The sequence below is a fragment of the Peromyscus maniculatus genome, chromosome 20 (genome assembly GCF_049852395.1).
Source record: "Peromyscus maniculatus bairdii isolate BWxNUB_F1_BW_parent chromosome 20, HU_Pman_BW_mat_3.1, whole genome shotgun sequence".
Taxonomy (NCBI): Eukaryota; Metazoa; Chordata; class Mammalia; order Rodentia; family Cricetidae; genus Peromyscus; species Peromyscus maniculatus.
In genome coordinates, this window is record NC_134871.1 from 49973090 (window position 1) to 49998074 (window position 24985).

The 24985-nt window shown below is 48.9% G+C and overlaps 1 protein-coding gene across 1 annotated transcript in view; it reads left to right on the plus strand.

The window, feature by feature from the left end:
- Positions 1 to 24985, plus strand: part of Grap2 (GRB2 related adaptor protein 2) — a 75660-nt gene that overhangs the window by 46882 nt on the left and 3793 nt on the right. The window contains exons 2-5 of the mRNA XM_006979178.3: positions 3766 to 3857; positions 14008 to 14099; positions 17944 to 18063; positions 22648 to 22816. Coding sequence (XP_006979240.1) covers positions 3780 to 3857; positions 14008 to 14099; positions 17944 to 18063; positions 22648 to 22816 — 459 coding nt within the window. The 5' untranslated portion in view covers positions 3766 to 3779. The remainder of the gene's footprint in view (positions 1 to 3765; positions 3858 to 14007; positions 14100 to 17943; positions 18064 to 22647; positions 22817 to 24985) is intronic.

A 24985-nucleotide genomic window follows, 5' to 3' on the forward strand; every position in this document is an offset into this window, starting at 1 on the left:
TCAAGGGCAGAGAAGATCAGCCCAGGCATTCCTGTGTGGCGTCACCCTGTGGTGAGGCTGATCTGTGTCTCAGGGCTGCTAATGGATTATGCGTGAGAGAGCCGCAAAGGGCCTGTGGGAAGCAGGCTGGCTTTAGAGCCCCACAAATGGCGTCGTCTGTGGGGTGCGGCTTGGGGGGAGGCTGCTGGAGGCGGCTGGCTGCCCCTGGAGGCTGCAGCTTCTCATGCTGTGTGGCAGGTGGCATTTCAGGCATTTCTAAAGCCAGTCCCTGGCAGGGATAGCACATCGAGTCCATCTGTGGGGATGGAGGAGTCTGGAGAGGGGTCTCTCTCTTTCTCTCTCCCAGAGGTCAGGAGCACTGAAATCACAAGTAACAGCGTGAAGGCATTTTTGAATCCAGGTTGTGGTCTCCTCACCCCCTTCCCTTCCTACCCTACCCAATTTTTAATCTCCATCATATATATAAATTTGTTTCCCAGATGTAAAATGTAGTGGTGACAGGTGCAGATTATTAAACAAAAGTAAATAAATAAAAGCAAATCAATATTTACTGAATAAACTATATTGATAGTTCAATTTTCTTCCTTCCCTACTGGTCCCCTGTTAAACTTTTCCAAACCAACACTAATGAATATAGAAGAGCCGTGATCTAAATGTGTCTGAAGATGACATATTACTGTTCTCTTCTTCAAGAGGGATGAGAGGGGGTGCGGAGCCCCTTGACCTCAACCAAAGGGCCCCCCTCCCCACCTTGAACGTCTCCCTCCACCAAAGAGCAGCCAAACAGATTTTATTCCACAAATGGGAAAGGAAGTGGCTCTCCCGAGGAGCGGGCTTGTTTAATTGGGTTTTCAGAGCCAGAATTAATATTACAAGCTGGGGAGCCGTGTGGTGTGCTTGTACCTCTGGCTCCACCAGGCTGCCAGCCTTCCCTGGGGGAAGACAGAAAAGTGACACTATTCAGTAGCAATTTTCCTTCTGTCTGGGCCTTCCCACCCAAGTGATTTACAGCTGTCAGAAACCAAGCACTCAGGCTTGATCTTGGCAAGCTCAAGGTCACACCTAGAGCAAGCTTTCCTCACCTCTAATCTACGTGACTTTCTAATATATTTAGTATTTGCCTCCCCTTATATTCATTCTGCTTATTAAGATAAATTTGCTTGGAAATGGGATCATGGTTTTCAGGACCATTAACCCGACACCTGATCTCTTGAGGTGACCAGTGTCTACTGTGGATACCATGAGGGTGACCCATAAAAGTCCCATCCCCCTGCAAACCAGAGGCAAGGCTTTTAATTTGGAAAGGTTTGAGAAGTAAGGTAATGGGGTGAATCAATTCAGCCAAACGCATTTAGTCTTAAGGAAGAAGGGCAGAGTACTGCTCCCTGCTCAGTGGGTTGACCTAGGCCACCAACGTGTTAATTAGCCTCCAACGGACAGATCCTGAAGAAAGCTTACGAAAAGGAATGTATCTGTGTTGCCGCTGTGCGGGGACAAGTCGTGACTGGGGGGAGAGCACAGAGAGTCAAGGGTGGCATTTTATTTGGCTCCTGAGTGATGCTTCCATCGCTATCCACCTTTGAAGACCGGCAATAGTCATCTCACAAACCGCCTTCAGGAAACAAAACCGACCTCGGAAGTCAGCGTCCTGAACCCCCTCCCTGTCACCCTGCCACAGTCGGCTCTAATCCGCCAAGGGCTCCCTGCTGCACCCTGCCACCTGCCGCCACCTTCCTGATGTCCCCAGACCTTGTTGAGAGGGATGAGGAGTTTCTGAGGAAACTATTTGCAGCCCCAGTTTCCTGATCACCGAGAGCCCACTGGGTGTGAGGGTTAACTTATTAACTCCCCCAAAGGGCTTGAGAATTAGTGAAATTTTGTAAAGCATAAATGCCAAACCACAGCTTTCCAGACAGCTGCCCCGACAGTAAGCTGTCTTAGCGGAGGATCAGAGAATGTGACAGTCCTGCTGATTAAGTGCCACAGTCAGTGAGAATAGTTTGTAGGAGACAGGCGACATTGTCTTTTTTTTCTACTTCAGGCTGCCTCAGCTGGGGAGGGATTTGTCCTATAACATTAGGATTATCGTTATCTTGCTGCAGGATGCCATGTAGCCCAGGCTGGCCTCCTAGTCACTATGTAGCCAAGGCTGACCTTGAACTTCTCATCCTCTGGCCTCTACCTCCTGAGTGCTGGGATTACAGGAGTGTACTGCCATGGCTGGTTTATGTGGCACTGGGGATCAAATTTCTTATACATGCTAGACAAGTACTCCATCAAGAGAACCACCTCTCAGCCAATAAAATTACTTTAAAACATACTCGTGGGGCTGAAGAGATGGCTCAATGGTTAAGAGCACTGACTGCTCTTCCAGAGGTCCTGAGTTCAATTCCCAGCACCCACGTGGCAGTTTATAACTATCTGTAACTCCTATTCCAGGGGATCCAACACCCTCACAAGGACATACATGCAGGCAAAACACCAATGCACATAAAATAAGAATAAATAAATTATTTAAAAACACAAGCACTCTTGGGGCTGGAGAGATGGCTCAGTAGTTAAGAGTAAAAACATAAATATGCAGCCGTGAGATGGTAGCGCACACCTTTATTCCCAGCACTCAGGAGGCAGAGCCAAGCAGATCCCTGTGAGTTCCAGGCCAGCTTGGGCTACAGAGTGAGTTCCAGGACAGGCTCCAAAGCTACACAGAGAAACCCTGTCTCAAAACCGCCCCCCCTCCAAAAAAAAAAACAAAACCATAAATACTCTTTAGCTGTATTGTGTATAGTATTTGCAGCTATTATTTAACTGCATTTTACAACTTGATCCACTGAATATTAAGATTTTTCATTCTAAAGATGAGGGGATAGATTCCCAGAGGTTTAGTTACTTGGCCAAGATCATACTCACGAACACACACACACACACACACACACACACACACACACACACACACACACACACCACTAGTATTCCACTCTGTTCTTTGTGACATTACCACCAGCTCCTTCAATTTTTTTTTTTTAATATATAAAATGTCGGATATAGGTGGACATAGTGATCAGCACATGGGTGTTACTGGGAGGAAAGTTAATTCGATTCAGAAATATCAAAATGGAAATTTCTGAAATGTTCTTGGGTTACATCATGATGTTAAGATAAGCTATCGGACAGACTGAGTTTCCCGGCTCAAAAACCGAAATGCGTCCTGCCGTCAAACTGGGCAGAAGGACGCTGAGTTCCCCATCGGCCAATACTGTCTAATTCTCTTAAATGATTCAGATGTAAAAGGGAAAATGGCATCTGTCTAATTAACACCCGCCTGGTTAAATATAGCAGCCAAGGGACAGTGTTGACTGAGCCGTCTTTGCAGCCCCCTGGGCCTCAACTTCCAGTTGATAGCAAGCCTTCTGTCCTTATCAGCGAGAAACAGAGATGCCCCCCAGAAGCGGCAGCCGGCCACAGCAGGCCAAGGGAGCTGGAGGGAGAGGGGCTGGGCTGTCTCTGGCTGGAGTTCCCACTCCTGGTGTCTAGAGGTTCAGAGGATGACTCTGGGAACCAGATCTGGAAGGCTGCAGCAGCTCTTGTCGCAGACATGAGCTCTGGCCCTGCACAGCCCTCTCGGCTGCCTGAGCCTAGCTCTCCAGCCTGCAGACACGCACTGGGCCACCCTCCTGCCCACCGCTGAGCCTGCCAGGTAGGACCATCTGCTCTGCATCCCGTCCCTGGTGGAAAGGCACAATGACCCCACTGTTTCTCTTCCAGCTTCTCGTCAAGACATGGAAGCCGTCGCCAAGTTTGATTTCGTGGCCTCGGGTGAAGACGAACTGAGCTTTCACACTGGAGATGTTCTGAAGGTAGGTGATGTGGGGTCCCAGGGGAATGGTGAGGGGCTGAGGTTCCCTGAGCCTGGCCACTGAGGCCACCTAACAACCTATGCCTTTGTCTCTGAAAGAATGCGCACAGTTCTTTTTCTTCTTTTACTCCTAGTGTTGTGTTTAAAAGAGTGATTCAAAACCAGATGTGAGACATAGAGTGATTCAAAACCAGATGTGAGAGCATGTCTCTAACCCTAGCACTCAGGAGGTGGAGGCAGAAGGATCAGGAGTTCGAGGCCAGCTTTGGCTACCTTGTGAGTTCGAGATCAGTCTGGGCTACATGAGACCCTATCTCAAAAACAAAAACAAAACGGAGATGGGGGGGTGGGAAGAAGAGGAAGAGGAAGTCTCAAAGTTTCTGTCTAGGGTCACCTCCTGACCACCCACGTGTAGACAAAGCTTTTTAGCCAATGCCAAGCCTTACCCCATTAGTACTGCCTGGAAGACACACAGAGGAGCAAGGGAGACGTGTGTAGGACCTTTGCTATAGAGGACACAGGTCTTATGTCCTTCATCACGATAGCATCCCAGATTCCTGTTGGTAAACAGAGAAGTCATTGTGTATATGTTCATGTGTGTATGTATGCAGGTGTACATGCATCTATGTACATGTGCACATGTATATGCATGCCCGTGTACATGTGTACATATAAGTGTAGAATCCAGGAGTTGACAGCAGGTGTCTTTTTCCTTTGCTCGCCACCTTTTTATTTTTCCCCCGTTTTTTTCAAGACAGGGTTTCTCTGTGTAATTTTGGTGGCTGTCCTGGACCTCGCTCTCTAGACCAGGCTGGCCTTGACCTCACAGAGATCCACCTGCCTCTGCCTCCCAAGTGCTGGGATTAAAGGTGTGCGCCACCACCGCCTGGCTTCCACATTAATTTTTTTTAAAGATTTATTTATTTATTATGTAGAAGAGGGTGCCAGATCTCATGTGGGTACTGGGAGTTGAACTCAGGACCTCTGGAAGAGCGGTCGGTGCTCTTAACCTCTAAGCCATCTCTCCAGCCCCGCACCTTAATTTTTTGAAGCAGGATGTCTCACTGAACCTGGAGCTCACTGACCAGGCTTAGGCAGGCTGATGGGGGAGTTCCAGGGACCCCCCTGTCACTACCTCCCCTGTGCTGGGATTGTGGACACACACATCTGCACCCAGATTTTTTGGTGGGTCCTCGAGATCTGAACTTGGGACCTTATGCTTGCGTGGTGGGCTATTTGCTGCCTGAACCCTCTTCCAGCCCCAGAGCAGCCATTCTTAAGAAGCCTTGCTTTGAGCACAGCCCGATGCAGTTTCATAAAAAGACAAGTCCACATCCCCACCAAGCATTCCTTCTGGGCACCCATGTGCTAGACACCGGGTTAGGTAACATAAGTCACCCTCTTCCCCCCCCCCCCTGCCATGCCTGTGGTGTGGAGCGGGCAACACCAGCCTCTGCTGGGCTGTCATAGATGCTGTCAGCTCAGTGCTCAGGAACCCGGGTGGGACACATGAGATTCTACCTTGAAGTAGTGTGGAAGAACGGAAGTATGAACGTCAGGAGCTGTCAAACCCACAGACGTGCAAGGCCAGGCTCCACATGCAAAGGGTGCAGGTGGAGGCAGCCAGGGAGGGACAGCAGACCTGAGGTGCCTCAACAGAGGCCACGCACACCCAGACACTAAGAGGCTCCTTAAAAGTTGTTTACAAGCCCTGCTTGAGCTGTGGCGGCCACTTGCAGAGCAGAAGTGGCCTTGGGCTTCTTCCGCATTTCAGGTGTCCATCAGCATACTCCCTTGTGATTCACAAAAGAATGCAAGCCTGTCCACAGGTTATTCAGGAGCCTGAGGTGGCCATGGGCCCCTGTCTGACCTCAGGGCACCCTCCAAGAGCATCCCTCAGCTCTTGTCCTCAGCTGCCCAGGTGGCCCTCTCACGTGTCTGCCCGTCACGGAGTCCACTGCTGTATCTTGCAACACAGAGAATTATGGGCAATACAAAGGCCCTTGTGGGGCGGGGGGCGGGGTGTTAGAGGACAACTTGGGAAGGGTCCACAGAGCACCTGCCTGTAGAATAAAATGGCTTCATTTGTCACTTAAGCCCCCCACCCCCGCACCCAGGGGGTGCACCTTCTAACTGCTTTCAGCTTGAAAGATCTAGCGATGTGGTTGACCCCACAGTGTCTCAAGTTTGACCTTTTATAAGCCAAACTATGTCTAGGCTGTGGGAGCCCGTTCTGGGGTTCCTCGTGGCTTTACCCAGCAGGTCCGAATAGAGGATGATCAGGACCACGGGCCTGAGTGCAGGTGTCTGAGATGGCCTGCACTTGGCTGTGCTGGGGGAGGAGGTCTTTTGCTCCACCCCTTGGCGTCTCTATAAAAACCCTGGACCAGAGACAGTCCGGGCCCGTTGGAATAGGTTCCAGGCCCTCTCGAGGCTATCCTTTATTTTCTATCTGTTTATCTCCGCAACATTCTCCACTATAAATCCTTCTATCTAATATTTCCTGCTGCTCGCACTCAAGAAAACTCTGGGAAGCTGTGGGGGTGGTGGGTAAACGCCCCACACTAGGCTACTGAGGAAAAGGTGGCTTTCACTAGAGTCACGGAGACACTGGTCATGTGATGAAAAGTCCCTCCCTCCCTCCTCTGTGGGGCATTGTGACCGTTCAGATGCCGGCCACGTTGGAGCGCCCACTGCTCCCGCTAGCTCCTGTCCTTATGTTGATCACACACAGAACTCAAGGCCTTGCTCAAGCTCTCGTTCTCTTCTGTTACACACAGGAGTGGAAGGGAAAAAAAACAAAAAACAAAAAACCGAGCAACGGAACGTTCCCTGGGCCCTGCTTCCCAGCCTGACTCCTTATCGATTCCCTCTCCTCTGTTGCTCAGATGGAAACAGTTCTCTGCACTGCATGCCCTCCACTTCCTCTCTTGGCTCCAAAGGAAGTCAGCCCTTTACTTCCGTGTCCTGGTTAGCTTCCTGTTGCTGTCATAAACACCACGACCAAAAGCAACTTGGGGAGGAAAGGGTTTCTTTGGCTGACACTTCCAGATCAAAGTCCATCACTGAGGGAAACCAGGGCCACAGCTCCAGGCAGGAACTGAGACAGAGACCATGGAGGAATGCTGCTTTCGGATTCATGGCTTACTCAGCTACCTTTGTTATATAACCCACCTGCCCAGGGATGGCACCGCCCACAGTGGGCTGGATCCCCTACACACACACACACACACACACACACACACACACACACACACACACACACACACCAATCATTAATCAAGAAAATGCCCCCACAGACTTGCCTATGGGCCAATCTGATGGAGACATTTTCTCAATTTACATTCCCTCTTCCCAGATGACTCCAACTTGTACCAAGTTAACAAAAAAAACTACCCAGCACATGCTGCAACCTCCTTCATGTTACTAGAATGTTCTTCCCAGACTCCTATGGAATGAGACTCTACTGGCTGCCCCTCTCCTGGAGCTCATTCCCTTGCTCAGTCCCACTCCTGTCTCTCTCCCTCCCTCCCTTCTTCCCCCCCTTTTCCTCTCCTGAGTTCTCCTATGGGTCTTGTCTGTGAGCATTCCCATGCTCTCTCTAAACAGATATATTCACCTCCCCGAAGCTCTGCCCTTGGCCTTCTGATTCTCCTTCTTACTTTGAAGTACCTCACCCCCTTTCTCTGGCTCTATGCTAAAGATCCTCCAGTCTGCACCTTGCTCCCTCACTAACCTCTGCCTTGAACCCCAGAACCAGTTATTTGCTAGTTGTTACCCCGTAGACTCCAGCCCCTGACACCGGCTCACACGACCCGCTTTACCCAGCCCACCCCAACTTCCATCCAAGGTAGTCCTCGCCACCACCTGAGCTCCTGTTGCAAGCCAGGACTGGCACAGGGGCTGTGTGTACCCTGGAGCATCTCAGCAAACCCAGGAGGTTGCTTTCTCCACTCTGTAAATGTAAAGCCACATGTCAAGATCACACAGGTAGACAGTGGCTGCGCCCGGGGCCTGGGTGGAGCGCTGTCTCTTCCCTATGCGCTATCTCTGTTCTAAATGCATTTCTTTCTCCAAGTCCCCCAAGGGAGGCTCTTCTCCTTTAGGGGGGACAATGTGGGATGCCGGAAAAAGGAACACAGGTTTTGCAACTACATGAATATGGATTCAATTCCCAGCCTGTGAGCTGTATGGCTTGGGCCTAGGCACCTGCTGATTTGGGCATCAGGGTCCGCCTCTGTCTGTGGAGGCATTACCTATCCTGCAGAGTCCAGAAAAGTCATTAAAGGTAATGGCCCTGGTCCAGAGCAGAGACTGAGCAGATGAGGGCCAAATTATCACCAGTGCATGCCTTCCTGCTCTCTCTGCCTGCTGAGAAGATCGCACAGCCCCTTGACTGACCTCACTGCCTCCTGCCTCTTCCTCATTCAATCACCCTACATATGGTCCCAGAAGGACTTTTCTAGAAGACAAATCAGACCATATCATTTCCTTGCTCAAAAGTCTTCAGGGTTCCTATTAACAATTGATTGAAATCTAAACCGTTTGACTCCAACGCACTTTCCAGGCTCATCACGCTCGCACACAGGCACATGTGTGCACACATACACACAGCACACATCTTTGAGGACACACTCTCCCTGCTGCCCCCCCCCCCCAGTATCCATCATCCTTTCTCAGGCTCCGCCTCATTCTCCAAGTGTCCTTTTATATATGACCATCTTTCCAGATGGCTTGTCCCAAGCAAAGCCAACCCCTCTTCTGGCCTCAGGCTGTACTTCCAGGGCCGTCTTGCACCACCACCGTTACTTACCACATGTGATCTTAGTTGTCCATTTCCCAGTTAGCTACCCCACTAGCCAAAGTTTTATAGGGATGAGGGCCACACAGCATCTCTAGGAGCAGAAAGTTACTTCTTACTAATGTTTGGTGAGTGAGTGAATGAATGAATGAATGAATGAATGAATGAATGGTGGGTTCTTCCATTGGTGAGCTCCCTGAGAGCAGAAAGACTCCAGCTCAGCTCTGTGCCTTCTCAGCCTCTGGCACAAGTCACATCCCCAAATAGGGACTCAGCGTATATGTCTTGACTTGGGAAATGGCATCTATGTGGTCATTTAGGATTTCATCAGAAAGCCAACCCTGTCTGCCTTTTCACATTCTGCCCATTGCCACTATTGAAGACAAAACACAGAGAGCCTGTGACAGAACTCTGGTTCTGAATGGCGGCCGTTGGTGACCATGTCAATCACTCCCATCCTCCGGCAGAAAACACACCACACCCAGGGATTCCTGCAAACCATTTCAAGGGCAGCTCTGGAGTGCCCTAGAAACTCACTTTGAGGTGCTCAAGTTTCTTGATTGGCCTTCAGTGCTTAAGATTAAACAGACTTTTTCATTAGAGAAGAACAAAGAAGTGTTAGGCTGGATTAGCCGCCAGCGACTCTCTGCAGCTTATTCTCTGCATTCCGGCTAAAACCATAGGTGCTTACTAGATGCTGATCCCCATGGGATGGTAGACAAGATGGTGGATGAGGAACCTCTGCCAAGTGGCTAGATCCATGTTTGCTGGGGAGAAAAACAGTTGGAAAGGACATTGGGAATCACATTTTTCGTGTTCGTACCTGTAGCTGCACAGGGCACAGATCTACATTGGAATGTGTCAGCAGCTTTGAAAATTGGCTTTTGACCCAGTTTGTTCCTGCCGGTTTCTGTAATGTGTCTAAGTCGGCCCCATTTCTTCTAAGACTAAGAGAGGCCTAAAACCACCAGCTTAATCCCCCACAATCAACTTCCTCGGGGCTGCAGCTTTCCACTGTGCCGCTAAGAGCTGTACTTCCATCCAATTTTACATTTCTTCCCAGCTGTACTTTTGGCCTTTTTTCTTCCCACATCTAGCTGATGCTCGGGCCATGTAACCTAGAAAATTATTCTCCTAGGGAACATTTTAAGAAAGACGATACAGTAATTTAAGTGTAGAACTTCGTGTGTTTGGGCTGAGCTTCTTGCTCAGGTTTACGTGATGGTTACAAGAGATAGGGGGGAACTGAATTGATGGAGAGATGAGAACAGGAAGCTTTGGGGCTCAGGGCCCACAGCAGCAGGAGGAAGCCACCACCCCTCAAAAAAAAAAAAAAAAAAAAGAAAGAAAGAAAGAAACTTTGCTTTGCAGAAAATGAGATTTAAAAAAAAACAGCTTCTATACCCCCATAAAATGCCTGGAAATTCACCTCTCTGGAAACACAATCTCAGGCAGATCAAGCCCCAGGTGGTGAAGACAAATGGCTGGCTAGCTGGCTGTCGGGGACAATCTTTAGTTTCTAGAGGAGGTAGATGAGTACTAGGCATGATTACTCAGATTGCGGCTTGTTTCAGGTCAGAGAGCGAGGTACAGAGTGTGATTCGTATTGTGATAAGCCAATTTCCAAATGGCGTCTTTCACCTCACTCCTGCTCCCTTTGGATTTGACATTGGTCACCCGGGCCAAACCACACTACACACACACACACACACACACACACACACACACACACACACACAGCCCCCACTTCCCCCCGCCCCGGTCCCCTGTGGTAAGAGAAATGAATTCCAAAGCTGACAGCAGTGCATGGAGGGAAGCGATCTTGAGCTTTTTGAGTGGCTAGAAGACGCCACTGCCGAGTTGCCTCGCCTTCCCCTGACCTAGATTGTGTGCTTCCCCACCCTCTCCCTCCCCTCGCTCCCCTCGGCATACACAGACCCACACCCATCCTCAGCAAAGCCATTTGATGTTAGAAAGTTTTCTGTTCTCAGCAATTCTTGAGCTCAAATATGGGACACGCTTTTACTGCTACAGAACAAATGTTTACAGCCCAAGCATTCATGTACAATGCTTGCGAGAATTGCAAACCCTTCCATGTCTTTCAGAACTGGAGTCCTCGCTCATAAAGATACTGCACTGAGCAGAATTATATATATATGTGTGTGGTTTTTTTTTTAAAGAATATATACCAGCTGGGGGGGTGGTGACACATAACTTTAATCCCAGCACTCAGGAGGTAGAGGCAGGAGGATGTCTGTGAGTTCAAGGCCAGCTTGGTCTACAGAGTGAGTTCCAGGACAGCCAGAGCTACACAGAAAAACCCTGTCTTGAAACAATCAAACAAAAGGACAACAACAAGAGAATGTATACCTGCAGAAGGGTGTTTCTGTGCCAGAGCTCTGTCTGTCCTCACCTCGGCTCTGTGAGGCTCGAGTGGGTTGTTACTGCCTCCACTTTTCAAATGGCTAATTGATGTGTCCTGTGTCACACAGCCAGTGACAGAGCTCAAGCCAGAAACCAGGTCTCCTTGTTCCAACCCTGATGGCACTGTCCCTTTTCTTCAGCCTTAGCAGCGATATTAGAGGTAATGCCAGACACGATGGTACACGCTTTTAATCCCAGCTCTTGGGAAGCAAAGGCAAGCTGATCTCCGTGAGTTCAAGACCAGCCTGGTCTTCATAGTAAAGTCCAGGGCACCCGAGGCTACACAGTGAGGCCCTGTCTGAAAAGAGAAAAATAAAACAAAATCAATAGCGCCTAGGCCTGGGGGTGTGACTCGCTGGTAGGGAGCTCACCTAGTATGCAGGGAGCTGCAGACCATTCCCAGCACAGCGTACCCTGGGTGTGGTGATGCTTGCCTATAATCTCAGAACTCCGAAGATAGAGGCAGGAAGATTAGAAATTCAAGACCGCCCTCAGCTGCACAGGGATCTGGAGGTCAGCCTAGGCTAAATGAAACCCTGTCAATGGAAGGAAGGGAGCGCGGTTGGGAGGGAGGGAGGAAGGAAGGAAGGATTGGCTATTGCTGTGGGAGAGAGAAATCCAAGGGACCCAGGGCTTCCACTCCTACCCTTCTGGATGACTCTTGGAAACCCCAGTCACCAGCCCCCGGCTCTCTCCTACGCCCAACACAAACATCCACAGCTCACTGAGTTTTTTCTTCTCAGTTGAAGAATTCAACTGGAATTCATCCGCTACAAGCTGAAGCCCTCAAGTCCCTCCTGCTCCTCCTTCTCCTCTCTATTTCAGTAAAGACATCACCACCCACTCAGTCTCCCAAGCTAGAAATCCAAAGTTCTCCCAGAATCCCCTTCTCCCTCAGCTAGCCCAAATGGTTACAGAATCCTGCCTGGTTTTACTTCCTCGAATCCTCCGAAATAGGTCCTTGCCTCTTCTTAGCTCAGACCCCATTATCCCTTGCCCGGTGGGCGACACCCATCTTCCTTCTGTTCCTCCCCGGGTTTTACCCCACCCCCAGCTCATCTTCAAAGCTCCTCCTCAACTCTCATTCTTACTGTCATTTCCTGGCTTAAAATCTTTCAGGGGGTTCTCTATAAATCTGAAGGTAAAAATCCAGCATCTTTAACCACAAGGCCCTGTACCTCTAACTTCCCGAGTTAAACCCCAGCTAGAGCAGACACCAAACTCCAAGCACGCAGCCCCGAAGTGGGTCCTCGCTCATCACATTTGACCCGATTAGCTCACTGCCTCGGCTGGAGAGGTCTCCAGGCAGTCTTCCCCATCTTCCCTCTGCTTTTCCACCTACCCTAGCACCTCCACCCATGAAACCGCGTTCAGCTCCAGGAAAGAGAAACAACGACCGACCGGAGCAATAGCCAAGAGTTGGTATTCCTCCGAGCCCGGAAATGGGCAAGGGGCTGTTGGAAAGAGATTCCAGTGACTTGGTGGCACCATCACAGGCTTCCCAGTCTCTTTCTTATGCGCCCCCCCCCCCTTAGGTAGAGCCATTGTGCTGGTCTAGGCCCACATCCTTTAGAAACATTCTCAGTGGAGATAGCAAATACTTTCAAGGGTGTCCTGTTTTTTGGAAGTCAACGAATACACATAGTCATGTCTGCTGAGTAATGGGAGTGACCAAGGCAGGTGACCACATGTGGGTAGCAGTCCAGGTGGGTCCTGTAGTAACAAGACGGAACTCTTGGTTTTGTTTAGGATCTGACTCCAAGTTTATAGAGGGCATCCCCAAAAGTTCTCACTCTGTGGACTGGAACAAAGCTCAGGCTAGCCTCCAACTGATGGAAATCCTCCTGCCTCACCTTCCTGAATGTTGAGATGACAGGCATGAGACGCCATACCTGTACTGTCACCCCAGGCACCTTGAATCCTGTCCCAATTTCCAAAATTCAAAATAGGAATATAAACATTATAGCTTAGAACGCTGGTCTCGGGTGGTGGTGGGGGGGGGGGCTAGAGAGATGGCTCAGAGGTTAAGAGCACTGACTGCTCTTCCAGAGGTCCTGAGTTCAATTCTCAGCCAACCACATGGTGGCTCACAACCATCTGTAATGAGATCTGGTGCCCTCTTCTGGCCTGCAGTCATACATGCTGTATACATAATAAATAAATAAACCTTAAAAAAAAAAAAAAAAAGCTGGTCTTGATTAGATATCTAAGTTTTAATCTCCTTGTTTAAAAATAAATTTTTGGTCAGGCATGGTGGTCTACCTCTATAATCCTAGTACTTGGAAAGTAGAAGTAGGAAGATCAAGAGTTCAAAGCCAGCCGGGTAGTGGTGGCACACGCCTTTAATCCCAGCACTCAGGAGGCAGAGCCAGGTGGATCTCTGTGAGTTCGAGGCCAGCCTGGTCTACAGAGTGAGATCCAGGACAGGCACCAAAACTACACAGAGAAGCCCTGTCTCGAAAAACCAAAAAAAAAAAAAAAAAAAGCTAATGAATTAGAGGCTGACAAGATAGCTCAGTGAGTGACTTTGTCCCCACAAGGTGGAAGGAGAGGACCACGAGGACTTGACCTCTGACCTCCAGTAGACATGCTGTGGCACATCTGTCCACATGCACAGACGCAGGCACATAAATAAATAAGTGTGAAAAACTGAAATCGTAAGAAAGGATTCAGGGCATCGTCTGAGTGCTAGATCTGAGCTATGACAGGGTGACGTGAGTAGGTGGCCTCCAGTGGGGAAAACGCGTTGTAAAAAGAAGTCACACACCAGAGACTGAACCCGTGGCGCCCCCTCCTTCCCCACCAAGCCCTAGAGCTGATGTCCCATCCGGGTCCTTAGGCTTATTGTTTCCTCTTTGCCCTACAGACCCCTCCTGCCGCTCGGTGTCTCTCATCGGAGTCCTTGTCTTTTGTTCTCTCCCTCTAGATACTAAGCAACCAAGAGGAGTGGCTGAAGGCGGAGCTCCGAAGCCAAGAAGGATATGTGCCTAAGAATTTTATAGATATTGAGTTTCCTGAGTAAGTATTTCCAGCCTGCCAAGATGGGTCTACCCACACATGCTCCCCTTACTTTTTCAGTCCTCACTAAAATTATCCATGCATACCCAAGGAACTGTCAGAAATGGCTGCCTCTGGAGAGCTCCCTCCCCAGCCTCCAGAACCTCACAGCGGAAGGCCAGGGTGGGAGGAAGATTTATTTGCATGGCACCACATTCCCTTCTGAAGTTTACACCGCGTGCATGGATCGCCTATTTAAAAAAAAAAATTTTTTTTTTATATAAAAAATGAGTTTGTGAGTTAAAAATCACCTATAATGAATGCAGCTGCAGCATCTCCAAGAATTCCAAAGGGGGCGCTGTTGGACATCCCATTTCAAAATCCATTCCTGCACAGCTCGTCTCCACGACTGCCTGACACTGCGGTCCACCCTAAGCAGGGATCCCAAACTGTCTCTTCTTGCTCACCCCAGTCAGAGAGAGGGGAGAGGGAAGGGAAATCCCCCCCCCCAGAAAGAGGAAGTGAAACACTGAGATTGGGCTGTGTTTGTCTCAAGAACTGACCACAAGGGTTAGATAGAAATCTAATCTTGTCTCAGAGCCAGGGTCTAGCCCCAAGAGTATAGGCTTTATAAAAAAGTAAAAAAAAAAAATCATAGTCGTGTTGATGACTCTAATGAGGGGCATTGGTGTCATTTTTCATGACCCAGAGAGACCTTTGAACCACAAGGTTGACCACTGACCTCCAATGGCCCCTTAGTGCCCCTATGATCGAGGAGGGGGCCACTTCATGCCAGTCACTCTCCCACCTATCTCTCAGCTCTGCCGCCATCCTCCCAGGTGTGTGGGAGACAGGGAAAGCACCAGAAGAGAAGCTTCTTGGTCCCCCACACACACTCGGGCCCACTTCCACAGGACCAGTAGTACCTCCCGCAACCACATTCAGATGCAGCTGTCAGTGCCTCCAGCAGAGACACCCCCTTTCCCCCGTCTGTTTTCTGTCCCTCTGCTGGAGCATTCCTGTCCACTGACAGGCTTGCCGCCATCACACACGTCCTTGGCCAGATAAACACAAGAGAAACAAAACCAAGAAACGGCTAGTTCCAACACCTTCCAGTTTTCCTTTCATTTCTTCAAAAGCATTTGTGTTCCCTATTTCCAATCCCCGTCCCCCGCCCCGCCCCGCTTCCCCTGTGGAATCCCCAGGACTCCTGTCAACAAGGTCCCTGCCAGCTACAGATTGCTGTAGTACTTTCTCAGCCACCATCTCAGCATAAGAGGACCCCTTCCCACCAGAACACGTTCTGTTCTGGGACATCTGCAATGCCTCTTGTTTCGGCCCCCTCCTCTTCATCCTGCGGTGCTCTGGCTGCTTCTCCTCAGTCTCCTTTGCTGGGTCCTCCTCACCCCCTCCTTCTCCAGTAAGCCTTTCTTATTACCATTTTTTTTTCCCAGTGGGGGTGTGTGTGATTATGGATGCATGTGGAGGCCAGAGGACAACCCCATGTGATTAGGGCCAATTAGGTTAGGCTGGCTGGCCGGTGAGTCCCAGGGATCTTCCTGTGCCAGCCCCCCAGTCCTGGGATTACAGCTGCACATCACTGTGCTGGGTGTTTACATGGGAGCTGGGGATCAAACTCAGACTGTCATGCTTCCAGAGCAAGCACATTGCTGATGGAGCCGTCTCCCCTGACCATTTTAAATGACTTTCCTCCCCAGCACCTTATCTACTTTGTTTCCATTTTCTCTCTTGGCTCACAGTCCCGTGGCATGCCATTTTGATTATTCTGTTGTTTATCCCATGTCTCCTGAGCCACCCAGAATGTCAGTTCCCTGAGAGTGCAGTTGCTTGTCTGTTCTGTTCACCACTATTTTCCTAGCACCAGGAAAATGGTCCCACGAGTTCAGAGATGGTCAATAAAAGCTGTCAGACCCAGCCCAGGTAGGAGCCATTTGTAATCCCAGCACTTGCAATTAGAAGACGGAAAATCAGAAGTTCAAAGCCAGCCTATAATATATAACAAGTTTGAAGTCAGTCTACATGAAACCCTATCTCAAAAAGTAACCCCCAAATGATAGGTTGGATGTGGTGGTATACACCACTGATTCCAGGCACTTGAAAGGCAGAGGCAGGCAGAGCTCTGTGAGTTCGCAGCCAATCTAATCGACACAGTGAATTCCAGGGTATCCGGGGTTGTATAGAGATACCCTATTTCAAAGTAATTAATTAACTACATCAAACAAAAAAAAAAAACAAAAAATAATAAATAAGAAATGTTAAATAGCCGGGCGATGGTGGCACACGCCTTTAATCCCAGCACTTGGGAGGCAGAGGCTGGTGAATCTCAGTGAGTTCGAGGCCAGCTTGGTCTACAGAGTGAGTTCCAGAACAGCCAGGACTGTTACACAGAGAAACCCTGTCTCGAAAAACCAAAAAAAAAAAAAAAAAGTCAATAAGTGAAAGAGTAGCTTTCGAATAACAAGGAAGTTTGGAACCCTGGCCTCCTGTGTCTGATACAAAATGTATGAAAAATTTTGGAAAGCTTAAAAAAAAAAGAAAAGCCCATGCTCAATTCTAGTTGGAGGATGTCGCTTTTTAAAACATGCCTACCTGCCTGTTGCCCCTGCTGAAGGCTTTCCTTCGAGCCGTGGCTGCTGCGGAGCGCACTGACCTCCTCCTCCTGTCACCGCTGTTTTCTACACGTGACAATCAGTTGTTCACCCCTGAGGAGATGTGAGACACCAGCAACCCCAGGCTCCAAGCCCTCTGGGCACCACCAACCACCTGCTGTCACCCAGGTCTGGAGGAAGAGTGTCCCTCCCGTTATCTGAGTCTGGAGCTGAGGATCTCAAATTCTAGAAAGCACAAGGGAGTCCAAAGCTGAGGCCTGCCAGGCATGTGTCCTAAAGGGACTTGGGCATTAATTAGCCTTCGGATGGCAGCAATTAGAGCAGCCACCTAGAAGCAGTGTGATGGGGTCCCCCCCCCCCAGCTGCCAGCCGTGAGGGAAACCCTCGTTCGAGGGTGGAGAGGAGTGTGTGGTTTCCTGCCCCAAGCTGCAGCCACTGTTCCCCTTACCTGGTGTGTTTGATCATTCCAGCCACTGCCACCCTGACTGTGCTCTGGGAAATTTGGTTCCTCTCCCGTTTCTCTTTTCTCAGCCAAGACGTTTCTAGCCTGGATTTTTGTAGAGGGTGACCTCAGAGCACAGGGAATAGCTCACAAAAGAATTGAAGAAGCTGGCTGGAAATGCTGCTGTTAGACTTTCTCATCTCCAAGCGTATGCAAGATTTCCTGGACACCTGGCAGTCTCTGCTGGGCATGGCAATCCAAGCCCCCCGAGGCTCCCACGTTAGCCCGAAGAGCCTGAACCCCCATGAGCTGGAACTGTCCTGAATGCTCCTGGGGAAATGTGCCATGGGACCGACATCTCAGGAAGAGCATGGTGCCCAGGCCTTGTCTACCAGCTTGACCAGGAGCCCTGCCTCCATGGCTGCAGCAGCCCTTTTCCATCCCATACGTCCTCTCCTCTGATGTCCCTTCCTAGTGGCAGGAGGCTGCATCCCACTGGGAGTCACTCCCACAAGGCCCCATTTTTTTGGTACAGCGGCAGACTTTCAGGATTCGAGTTTCGCAAGCTAGAGAGAAATTTCTGGAGGGAAGGCACAAGGAGAGCAAGTCCAGAGGAGTGGTCCATTGCTTCCCTGAAAGCTGACGAGGGCCATGGCTAAGTTTTAGAATGCATGCCCCAAACCCCGACTCAGGGCCCCTGGCCTCTGCCCTTGAGTCACATCTTTTCCACGTCCCTTCTCCCTCCCCATCACCATCATGTGTCTCAAAGAACTCTTTTGCCCCCTCACTACAGGTGGTTCCATGAAGGCCTCTCTCGACACCAAGCAGAGAACTTACTCATGGGCAAGGAAATTGGATTCTTTATCATCAGGGCCAGTCAGAGCTCCCCAGGAGACTTCTCCATCTCTGTCAGGTACTGGCTATTCCCAGCCCCCCTCCCCCCCCCTTGACCTGTCTCAGCCTGCCACTGCTCAAGCTGATAGGTTACCCAGTGATCAAAAGTAGGGTGGCATCTCTTTAACCATGCTACTATTTCCTCCCCAGAACATGTGTTCTCAGCTCCTCTATACATTGATTTCTGTTCAAAATGATGTATGTAGCAGTGGTACACACCTTTAATCCCAGCACTCAGGAGGCAGAGGCAGGCTGATCTCTATAAGTTCAAGGCCAGCCTGGTCTACATAGTGAGTTCCAGAACAGCCAGGGATATTAAGAACCAGTTGGAGGGGGAAAAAAAATATGTATTTATCTGCTTCCCTGTCTAGCCCAGATACTTCTGGAAAGCAAGTTGATCTGCTTTATGTGTGAACAGAGCACACCCTGTAGACATCAGCAGACATCTGTGGAAGGAGGGGAGGGAGAAGGAAAGGGAACTCCCACTTAACTGTGTCCGTCTGGAAGTTTAGACCTCAGCCTTTTCTGTTCCGCCAATAGAGGGCTGAAGCAAGGCGAGAGAAAAGCAGTTCCCCAAGCCGCTGCTGCGGGACACAGAGCCAGGCTGCTTCCACACAGCAAGGTTCTGACAAAGCCAAGCCGGGAAGAGCAGGGTAAAGTTGAGGGAAGCCTCTGGGGAAGGGGATCAGAAGGACCTTTGACCCTGTTACTCTTGTGCTGCATCGTATAGGAAGTGACTCAGTCCAGGCAGGGACATGACACAGACCTCAACTGAGAAACCCCAGATCTGAATACAGTGCGTGTGGTCAGCGTGTCAAAGACTGCAAGTCAGACGTGGTGACCGCATAACTAAAGTGCATGAAATGCAGCTCGTAGCAGAGGAGGAAGGAGCCCCGAGCCTGCACAGGACACACCTCCTGCCCCGGGGATTTGATAGGCAGCGCTGCCCTGCACTCCTTGATAGATTTCAAAAGGTGTGAAGCTTTATTGCTTCCTGTGCAGAAATCTAATCTCTTGTGATAAACTGCAGCTGCTTTGTTATTTAGAAAGAAAGGATCTTCAAAAACGGAGGTAGGAAGGACTGAAAAATGATGGACCAGCCCTCTAGAGGCTTTGCACCACAAGCGTGCTTACGAATACCTTGGACTCCTTAACATCAGCAAACTTGACAGCTTGCTAAGATGTAAAGAACATATTTACTGTGTGTGCATGTGCATGTATGCAGCTGCTGAGGGGTATATACGCACATGTGGAGGTCAGAAGTTTGGGGAATTGAGGATCTCCTTCAACCATGTGGGTCTCAGGGACTGAACTCAGGGCATCAAGCTTGATGGTAGGCACCCTTACCCGCTGTCTAAGTCACTGTTCTGTTGCTGTGAAGAGACACCGTGACCAAGGCAACTCTTCTAAAAGAAAGCATTTGAGGCTGGCTTACAGTTTCAGAAGTTTAGTCCATTATCATCATGGCAGGAAATATGGCAGCACACAGGCAGACATGGTGCTGGAGAAGTAGTTGAGAGCTACATCCTGATCTGCAGGCAGAGATAGAGAGAAAGTGGGCTTGGCATGGGCTTTGGAAACTTCAAAGCCCTCCTCCAGTGACACACTTCCTCCAACAAGGCCATACTTCCTAATCCTATCAAATAGTGCCACTCCCTGGTGACTAAGCATGCAAATAGACGAGCCTATGGGGGCCATTCTTGTTCAGACCACCACGCCCACTGGGCCATGTCACTAGCCCCTATACCCTGAATTCTCTTTAACTAAAACGTCTTCACACCTTGGGCAGTCATAAATATTAGCTCAAGCCAATATTATTTAATTTCAAATTCTAAACTCATTGGACCTTCATTGATGACATTTTGCCCTGTTAATAAACCTTATCAATCAAACCTGTTTTATTTTTATTTTTTTCCTTTTTCTGTAAAATTATGTGTGTATAGGTAGGTGTTTTGTCAAGCAGCAATATGATGTCCGTTGTGATTGCTGGGAGGGACTGAGTGAAGAATAGTTATTATACACAAGAAATACTTCCTCCTCTATGAGTTGAGATACCAGATCTGGAAGAAAAGCCATTATTAATGTCCAAACTCCTGAGGAAGATCAGCAGTGATGTCCATGTGTCACTTTCCACCCTGATTCAGTTGGACAGGAAGTGACTTACTTACCCTTGGTTATGAGTAGAACCCAAATAAATGATGAAAATAAAGGCCCAAAATTCCTGTTACCTCTTAACACAGATCCCTAAATCCATCCTTAAGAAGCCTCCACTAACCTTCAGATGAATCTCTACTCTCCAAAGCCCTTTAACTCTTGACTTTGCTGCTGGAAGTGGCCACTGATAGCACTGATACTCACACACCTGCAACATGCAAATACAGGCCTGTTTGGAAAAAAACAACCCAAAACTTTACTTATTCTTTTGTTTTGTTTTTCAAGACAAAGTCTCTCTGTGTAGCCCTGGCTGTCCTGGAACTCACTCTGTAGACCAGGCTGGCCTTGAACTCACAAAGATCCACCTTGCTCTGCCTCCCAAATGCTGGGATTAAAGGTGTATGCCACAGTAGCTGGAGTTATCTCCAGTCCCTCTGGGGCCCGCAGCCGCTCAGACCCAAGTAAACACACAGAGACTTATATTATTTATAAGCTGTATGCCCATGGCAGGCTTCTTGCTATCTAGTTCTCATATCTTAAATTAACCCATTTCTATAAATCTATACCTTGCCATGTGGCTTGTGGCTTACCAGTATCCTTACATCTTACTTCTCATGGCAGCGACAGCTGGCAGCATCTCCTGACTCAGCCTTCTTGTTCCTAGCATTCTCCTCTCTGCTTGTCCCACCTATACTTCCTGCCTGGCTACTGGCCAATCAACATTTTATTTAATCAACCAAATCAGAGCAACACATTCATAGCATACAGAGCAATCGATATCCACAGCATGGCACTACCAAAACCAAAACTTTATAACCAAGAAGGACAACTTGGCTGTGGAGTAAGACCAGAGCTGATAGTAGAACCTCCCCCCTTGTTTTTAGATGGCTACAATCAGATTTCTGCAAACCTGGTACAGATGTGCCTGGCCACCTAATTCAGAATGGTAGCAAAAGGCACTGATCTAAAAGTAGTCAGCATGCTTACCCAGGCTCACTGGGATCAGGCTGGGCATTCTCCCTCAGGTTTGCCACGCATTCACATTGACCTTGACTAAGCCCTTGGGCCTCTCTCAGTCACAGCATCTTCACTGGTAAAACAGAAGGCTGAACTATGTCCAAGGTCTTTTCCAGTTAAAATCTACAACTCCATATAATGTGTTTCCACAAAGTACAATTTATAATCTTATTTATACGAAACATAAACTTAGACTAGATCAAGACGAGATGAGTCAAGACATTTCTGACAATAGGAAAACAGCAGGGTCTTAAAAACAACAGCAAAAACAAACAAACAAACAAACAAAAAAACAGCCCCCTGCTGCCAGTCTGTAGCAGAGAACAGAACTCTGGTGTTGCATTGCTTCAAACAAACATTACAAAAGCACCTTGATTGCTCAGGCCTTACTGGGAACGGGTCTGGAGAGATAGCTCAGTGGTTAAGAGCATAGTACTCTCACACAGGACCCAAATTCAGTTCCCAGCACCTACCAACATCAGAGGGCTCACAACCACTTGTAACTCCAGCTCCAGGAAATCCAGCTGCTGGCTTCCACAGGTACCTGCACTCACATGGCATTTACTCACACAAACATACACATCATTAAAAATAAAATAAAATTGTGAAGATATTTGGAACATTTTTCTTTTCTTGCCCAACCTTTTTTACATTTACTTGTTTGTTTGATGTGCATGCTTACATGTGCGTGCGTGCGTGCGTGCGTGCGTGCGTGCGTGCGTGCGTGTGTGTGTGTGTGTACAACTTGGAGGACTTGTTTTTTGGGGGAGTCAAACTGAGGTGCTCGGGCTCGACAGTAAATACCTTTCACCTGCTGAGCCATCTCGCCAGCCCCACTTTTTCCTTCTAAATGTTTGTCCATCATCCAAGACAGATCCCAGCTCGTGTCGATCACGTTCTGTTGACGGTCCCTCCCACAAACCTGCTACTAGAGCTTGGGTCAGATTGCCCATGTCTATTTCTCCCGCTGCCGAAGAATGAACGGCATGACATGGCCATGGCCCTCTTGGACTTTCAATGGCTATGATTACCTGCAAGAGACCTACACAAGACAGGCCCTAATAATGTCCCACCATGGAATGTGGAGGAGATCACAAGCCCCCTCCCCCAGGATATGGAGGCAGTTAATAGAGACTGAAGAAGAGAAACACTCTCTTCAGTGGTATAGCTGCTTGTATGTTGTCCCCGGTACCATACGTAGCCATAATTAAACTCATTGGCTCACCAAAGTAGACTTGAGTGGAATCTTTACTTTGTTCTGTTATTGATGCCCTATGGGGTAGAACAGATGTTTGTTTATGTGTCGTCCCCCCCCCCCCCCGCCCCCAAGACGTGTTCATACAATGCCTGCTCAAACAAAACTTCACCATCTCTGGATACAAACGACCACCCAGCAGGAACATGGTTATCACTGAGTTTGCTTGATCCCCAGGCATGAGGATGATGTACAGCACTTCAAAGTCATGAGAGACAACAAGGGCAATTACTTCCTGTGGACTGAGAAGTTCCCGTCCCTGAACAAGCTGGTGGACTACTACAGGACGACTTCCATCTCCAAACAGAAGCAGATCTTCCTTAGAGATAGAACCAAAGAAGATCAGGTATGCCTCGGGTCCAGATAAACTCCAGGCCAGGGATTTCAGGTAGCCTGAATTCCTGTGTAAGCCACCAAAAAAAAAAAGATATTCTGATCCAAAGTCAGATCTCAGGTTTAATCCAAGCTGAACACTTCCTAGCTGTGTGACGACTTTGGAAGACTCTCAGATCCTGTTTCCTTAAGACAGCATAAATAGGGGGTTGTGAGTGTAAGATAATCTAGTGTCCCCCAATCTCTTCCATCGCCCCTAATCCCACCGCAAATACACTATGCATGTTAGCTCACATTGGAGGTGCCGTTGTTCAGTTATGTGTGGATCTTACATCGCTGTTTTTCAGCCCAGCCCAGGAGCTGCTCACGGATCAGGGTGACAGACTAGAGAGAAGCCTAGGGGTCAGGAATAAAGCAGCAGGCGGTTTCCTGACAGCCTCGGGGAGTACAGGGCCTGCACAGGTTTAATCCCACCTCATTGCCGACTACCCGTGTCACCTAGTCAAGTTCAGAACGCTTTTCTGAGGCCTGGAGAGGTGGCTGGGGCGTTAAACACACTTGCTGCTTTTCCAGAGGACGTGAGTTTAGATCCCAGCCTCACATTAGAGCCTCACAACCACCAGTAATTCTAGGTCCAGTGGATCTGACGCCCTCTTCAGGCCTCCTTGGGCCCCTGCACACACGTAGCATACGTATACACAGGCATATGCCCCAAATAAAATACCTTTTTTTTTTTTTTTCAAAGAGCATTTTCTGAAGCTGGGTATGGTAGCACATGGTTGTACCCAGCACTTGGGAAGTAGAAGCAGGAAGATTGCAAGTTCAAGGCCAGCCTAGGCTACATAGTAAATGCCAGGACAGCTAGGGCAAGCAAGACACTGCCAACCCCCCACCCCAATCAAATAACATGCAAACAATAAAAGGATGCTTTCTGAGTATGTATTTTCTCATCTTAGTATGGAAAGCATAATAGTTGCTCCCTCCCTCACCGGGCCTTTGTGAAGATTGAATATGGCATAGTCAGTCACAAGCCCTGCCACAGAACCTGGTCCATAGCAGGCAAGCACCAAAGGCATGGTAATCAGCCTTCCACAAGGGAGCTCACACACATATGTACACATGTGTACACATGCAAAGTACAAACCATTTCTCAGGGAAACGAACATGGTTCTAAGAGATAGGTGTAATAAGCCGGGCAGTGGTGGCGCACGCCTTTAGTCCCAGCTAGGGAGGCAGAGGCAGGCGAATCTCTGTGAGTTCGAGGCCAGCCTGGTCTACAGAGTGAGTTCCAGGACATCCAGGGCTGTCTTGAAACTCTGTCTTGAAAAAGAGAGAGAGGGAGACAGACAGACAGACAGACAGACCAACAGACAGACAGAGAGGTGTAATAAAGAAAGAAGCACCCACTAGCACAACTGGAACCCCAGGGATAGGACCCGTGTGCTTTGGGGGAGTAAACCCTCCCTTCCAAACCACAGCTGTTTTCAAGGCTGGGAAGCTACAATCGCCAGAGAGGAGGGTGTTCCCATCCAGAGCACACAGAAGTTCAGAAAACAAAGGTCAACCGAGATCGTGTGGATTATTTTAACCAGGAAACGGACAGAAGAATTAAGTCACTAGGATGCGGGGCTCAGAGATAAGAGAGGCCGTGGAAAGTTGTCGTTAAACCGGATTAAGTGAGTTAATATTTGTGCAGTGCTAGTATGTACTGGGTCCAACTTTCTATGTAATTGTTGGTTAAATAAATAAAAATAACAATAAAGTGTTTCTGATTCGTGAGCTGCTACAATATGAAGCCGAGAGGCCTTGTTCCTTCCTGGTACAGGGGACACCAAGGCCTGTTTTCCATGGCTCTGCTAGAATGTTGCTGTCTTGGGTCCTTGTCACCAGGCTGTAAATGACAGCTCCAGACTATGCAAAGTCAAGAGCAGAGCTATCTGGAGGGTAGGGTGTCCAGCAGTTTGGCAACATGTGGATTGTTTATCTTGTGGCTAAATAATCCACCAGGTCTCGGTTGACCTTTGTTTTCCTTTCTGGACTTCCGGTGTGCTGTGGGTGGGAGCACACTCTGCTCTGATGATTGTAGCATCCCAGCCTTCAAATCAATGGGGGCTTGGAAGGGAGGGTTTACTTCCCCAGAGCCCATGAGCCCTTTTCAAATCACCTGTCCCTTTCTGCCTGA